The sequence below is a fragment of the Carcharodon carcharias genome, chromosome 6 (assembly GCF_017639515.1).
Source record: "Carcharodon carcharias isolate sCarCar2 chromosome 6, sCarCar2.pri, whole genome shotgun sequence".
Taxonomy (NCBI): Eukaryota; Metazoa; Chordata; class Chondrichthyes; order Lamniformes; family Lamnidae; genus Carcharodon; species Carcharodon carcharias.
This window is the reverse complement of record NC_054472.1, coordinates 50878521-50884520: the sequence shown is the minus strand read 5'-3', so window position 1 is coordinate 50884520 and position 6000 is coordinate 50878521. Positions and strand designations below refer to the sequence as shown.

The following is a 6000-nucleotide window of genomic DNA, read 5'->3' as shown; positions in this document are numbered from 1 at the left end:
GGTGTTTTCCACTAACTGAATACTGCTGTCAGTCCAAAAAGCCATTCTGCTTACCACAGAATTGAGAACGTTGTGTATGAATTTAGGTTCCAGCACGATGCCAGGTAAGTAGGCCATACGTCCCAATGGCTGGCTAAGCCAAAGAACATGTTCCTTTGGTTATTAACGAAAGATTTACTGTTAGATGCGATTCCACAATTGAGCAGCATTTGCTGACAATCCTGAGCATGCTAACAGCTACACTAACAACTAATTTAAGATAATCAGTCGAGCTCATAATATGGCTCATTTACACTTGCTAGAACCAACATTCATACGCAGGGGTCTGTCCTCTGCAAGCAAAATGAATATGTTCAAGCTCCCTACTACCAAACGACAGTATGTATAAATGATTCAGACTTACACCAAAGTAAAAGTACAGTCAACTGAACCAAAGAACCAACTGAAGACGTTAAAAGGACATAAAGTAGAAGAACTGAACAATGATAGTATACCACAAACTGCAAGTCTTCCATCATGTTAACAGAACCTTAGTGGCATCATCTTTCACTAGGCCACTTAGGATTTCTCTGTTTAACTTTGGTTGTAGTCTTTTTCAAAATTTCACAAAAATGATGACAAAAGAACCAACTTCAGTGACTCAAGAACAAGTTAATAATGTTATATACAGTTTATTGCCAGTGTATGCACATTTGTAAGCACATAATTATAAATACATCAAATAATACAGTGTAAACCAAATAAACATTCACGTGACACTATATCCTTGATGCAGGTGCTAAAAAAGCCAGTAACAGATAGAAGGCTCGCTTAAAATCTTTAAATACATTTCTACAAATTTCTCATTAAACAAAAAAGGGGGACTCCCTAAAAGCAGCAAAACAACAGTCTGATCATGTTTTGCTTTCCCAGTGGGATTCAATTTTACCAGATGCATTCACTTTAGTTTTGGACTTCACATATCCAGCCCCATGAGCATCACCATCACAGAACAACTGGCAACAAAACTATTTCCAGTATCGATTTAGGACATGTCATTAAATGTTAGTCATTATGCAACCAGGTAAAAGTAGTAGACTTTTAAAAAAAAAAGTGTAAGTTATGTCAGTAGGTTGTAAGAATACCTGTCTGCAAAAGAGGTAGAGAGAACACTAATGCAACGTGCTGACATCTCCATATTGATCCATCTTATTTGCTTTCCCAAATGGACACTGTCAATATCTTATGACCTTCACATTGTACTGTGCACAAATAGTAGCTATTGATGTTAAGCTTCCTGGAACATTTAAACAAAGCCATCACAGACAAATAGGTCAGTCGCATCATCACCACAACTGTTGTCTACTTATTTAAGGTTACTGCTGAGTCAAAACTTGCCACAAAGGTTTTTCTACCTGATGAACATATGCATTTTACTAGAACTTTAGAAACATATACTAAATATAAACAAGTTACATACTGAGTGTGCTTGTGAAGAGCACTCCACTCCGATGCACCTTGCTTGAAGAAGGGGTGATGGCATGTGTCCATTTGGTTATGATACAAGTCTCATGCAACCTGTTCCCATCCACTTAAACCTACTACTGAGAAATAGGACACAGAGATGACTTGCTGCTGCTCAAAAATGCTCAGCTCTTCTAGCTTTCTTCCGTTTAGTTTGCTTTACTTTTATTGAGGGAACAACAGATTAAATTGGTGAATAGACAAGTGACACTGGCAAAACCAGACAATTCCAGCCGCAGGCCTTGCACAACATTAAGTTACAATCCCTAAAGTTTTGTTATGGCAGCATGCACCCAAAACAAGGCAGTTTGCTACTGCTTCAATCTGGTTCTAGTCTGACTTACTGGAGGCTTATCCTTTACCAATGATTTGTGAAATCTAACCAGAAGTAAATTATGAAATAAAAGGAAATTGTAATACCGCTGGATAGAAGCAAAAAACTTTTCTGAAGCTTAAAGCATTCCTTTTTAATCATAATTAGCATTTTATTTATATAACTGTAACACTGGTAAACATTAATTAGAAGAAACACAGAGGAGTCTGAGTAAGAACTGATTTGAGTTTTATCTGGATTGACTAATACTGTTTCCTCTGATCTGGAATAAATTCTGGTGCAACAGTCACATGCAGGCTGAGGGAAGCCATTTGTTGTATACAGCTGTGATGAATCAAGTTCCAAAGAAGAGTCTAATCTTGAAAAACTGGTTGTTGTCCTGTTCTCAGAAGACTCATTTTAAAATAGCTGCTATCTCTAGCTTTGACCAGTGAGGTCTGACGCTGAGCCACTTGTGCTGGAGCCAGTTTGTGCACGTTTAATGTACAAGTTTAACAATTTCATCTGAAACACAAAACAAATTAAGGAATGTGTTACATTTTCAATATACCGGATTTAATAAACAGGGCTGCAAACACTGTACACAACCTAACAGCAAAAATCATGAATTCAGGGAAAAGAACATGAGGCCATAACTGCAAACACAAACAATTTGATGAATAGGTCCTAGTATCACAATCAACAGCAGGAATATGGAGATTGAGGCTTTTAAGTGTTTGCATAAATATTTCATATTATGCAATTTTTGTTCCAAATGTTGTTAGATAGGGAATAAATATAAGAAAAGAAATTCACAAAAGAAGGATAGAGACTGTTCTGAACAAGAACATTCAAATTATTTCAGCAAGGCACTCCTGTTTCAACAGATATTATACATTTCATCTAATACACAGATCACAAATACTTCTGATGGCACAGTATTAATAGTTATCTTGTTTGAGTGACATGCAAGGCTATAAATTAACTGGTCAAAGTATTACAATGTTAACATTATACTAATTCCTAACAAAGATTGCATTCTAATCTGCATAACTGGCATCAAATGTGGCCTGTTAATTACCATATCCTGTATGCTCTTGTGAGACATGAGATTATCAAGTGGATTTAAAGTACTATAAGGTCAACAAAAAGGTAAATTATTATGAAGAGACAGTAGTCCCTGCTGTATATTACACAAGAATAGTGTTAGTAGACACCAAAAGCAACACTATTTAACAAAGACAGACTAGAGATACGGGCTTCAGTTGTTATCATGGAGAAAACATACCCCTATTGAACTGTCACCTATCCAATGATAATAAGTGCACTGTGATTCACAGGCTTCATCGTACACCTGATGTTATTTAAAGGGTTTTGGGGTCATTTTGAAATTCTAAAATATCAATTTTAACCTACTTTAAAATCAATAGATTAATTTTCTAATTTTTTTGTTGTCAGGATGTGGGTAATGTTGGCAAGGCTGGTTGATTCCTAGGATGAAGGGCTTGTCTTACAATGAAAGATTGCACAGTTAGGCCTATACTCATCGGAGTTTAGGAGAATGAGAGGTGATTGACAGAATAGAGGATGCTGAGAGGATGTTTCCCAGTAAGTGCTGGTAGTGTGCCTGCTGCTGCAAAAAAGCAAGAATAGCCACCAGCCTAGCAGTGAAATTGGATGTTTTAAAATGTCTAGAGGCTGGTGAGAGTTATCTAATCTGAATTCATAGAGGATTTCTTTTATATTTAGTGATGTATTTTATTTTGCAAGTTATTTCAGCTGGGAATGCACATGTATGGTACAGTGTTTCAACTTGTATATGACTTTTTTCCGGATGGAAGCCTAATTCCAGCTTTAGCATCAATTCCTATGGGAACTCATGATTCAAATGAAGTTGCTTCACTTCAAGTCCAGGAATGCAAACACAACCTAAAATGAGGACTTACTGTACCAGAAACAGGGATCCAGCACTGAGTCCAATGGAACTGCACTAAAAATAGGCTTCCAGTGACAAAAACACTCCTTGCTTCCTGCTTCTGATCCAATTTTGGATCCAGCTTGCTACTATGCCTTGAATCTCATGGGTTTTTGTTTTTGTGACCAGTTTGTCATGTGAGACCTTATCAAATGCCTTGCTAAAATCCATACAGACTACATCAAATGCAGGACTCTTATAGACCTCTGTATCACCTCAAATATTTCTATCATGTTAATCAGCCACAACCTTCCCTTACTAAATCTGTGCTGTTGTTGATTAATTGGCCCAGAAACTTCCGATTTCCAGACAGTCCTCCTGGAGGTGCCCCAGAAAATGCACTGGGGAACTTCCCCTAAGTCTACACACAAGAACCGCATACGAATTGTCTGGGAAGTTTAAACCTCCGACGGCAGTTTACCTGTACTGAGAACCATCTGATACTCTGATTTAAATTGGAGACTTTGGATGATTCCGCCTCTCTTAGCGGAATAGTTACCCAGGAAAAATTTGAAGAATTAAAGCCACTTCTAACTCCTGGGTAACTATAGTACTGACACCCACCTCGATCCCCACTGTACCCTCTGACTACCATCCTGACCACCCCCCACCCCCACTACCCCTGACTAACCCCCCAACCACCCAACAACCCCCTCTAGCCTCCCACCCAAATACTCACTCACACCCCAATGACCCTCCCGACCACACATCCTCCCACCCTCCTGGACTAGCCCCCAAGCCCAACTACCCTCCCAGCCCCCCATGACTGCAGCTACAAACCCCCAACTACCCTCTTGACCGCCCCAACAAACACACTAGCCCCAACACCATACCATCCCTGCCCCCAACACCATACTATCCCTGCGAGCCCCCCTTGTCATCTCCCTGACCATCCCCATACTCCTCACACACCCTGACTACCCCCTGACTGACCGCCCAACCTCCCTCCAACCCACCCCAACCATCCTACTCACTTAACTTATACACTTACCATCTCCCTGGCTTCTTAAAATGCATTTAAAAAGTGACCTTTAAACTTGCCTGGTTTACAGCAGCTATTGCTGTAAAAAGGGGGCGTGGCTTCACTTCCCCAATAATGCTGCCCTACACTGGAAATGCCTTGGGAACCAGCTACACTGCATATTTCTCACCAGGTCTGGGACGGAATAGCGGGTGAGAAATATGCAGCTACCGACCTGGATAAGTAAAAAGGAACGGAGTGGCAATCTGACCATGATTGCCACTCCCGGGAAGTTCTGGCCTATTCTTCTGTAATGAAGATTTTTCCTGTCCCTCAGAATTTTTTCCAAAAAATTTCCTACTACTGAGGTTAGGTTGAAAGGCCTGTAATGACTTGGTCTGTTGCTTTCCTCATTTTTAAACAATGATACAGCATTGACTGTCCTCCAGTCCTCTGGCACCATGCCTGTAGCCAGAGAGGACTGGAGAATAATAAGCAAAACCTCTACTATTTCTTCTCTTTCTTTCCTTAGCAGCTCAGGGTACATTTCATCTGGGCCTGGGGATTTATCCCCTTTCAAGGATATTAAACCCCTTAATACTTCCTCTCTCACTATGTCAATTTCATTTAAAATTTCACACGCCTCCTCTGATTGCAATGTCTTTACTGTCCCTCTCTTCTGTGAAAACAGACACAAATTTTCCACTAAGAACCAAACCTACTCTCTGCCTCCAAACACCGGTTACCCTTATGATCCTTAATAGGCCCTTCTCTTCCTTGAGTTATCCTCTTTCTCTTTATGTATTTATGAAGAAATCTTGTTTTGCTTGATCTTACTTGCCATATTTTTTTCAACACTGAAGCTTCGAAAGTTAGAATTAACTGACGCTACAGTGAAAAAATTGAAGACCTTTGCCACTGGGAGAGCAAATTCAAGACACTGTTTTTGGGAAGAAGAAAAAGAGCCTTATGTGAGACAGTCACATAACTCTTGGAGATATTCAGAACGTGTAGAATGCTTGTGAGGATTCTGCTCAAGTAATTTTACCCAGTTGATGACAGCTCTGTCACAATTAGAAATAGGCTCTTAAACACAGCAAGCATGTAAGAAAAGTTCCATTCACCTACCCTGCCTGACCATATCCCTTCTCGATTCAAAAATAAGTCTAATTATTTCTTGATCTTATCAATATCAGCTGCTTCAACAGCTGCCCCATAAAATTTGCTTCACAATTCTACGACTGTTGT

At 39.6% G+C, this 6000-nt stretch overlaps 1 protein-coding gene across 15 annotated transcripts in view; it reads right to left on the bottom strand.

Annotated features, from left to right (window-relative positions):
• Positions 1–655: 655 nt before the first annotated feature.
• The window catches only part of clasp2 (cytoplasmic linker associated protein 2), a 557389-nt gene continuing 552044 nt past the window's right edge, over positions 656–6000 (bottom strand). For all 15 annotated transcript variants that reach the window (XM_041189359.1, XM_041189360.1, XM_041189361.1 and 12 more), the window contains one exon: positions 656–2341. In XM_041189359.1, the coding sequence (XP_041045293.1) occupies positions 2255–2341 (87 nt within the window). In that variant the 3' untranslated portion in view covers positions 656–2254. The remainder of the gene's footprint in view (positions 2342–6000) is intronic.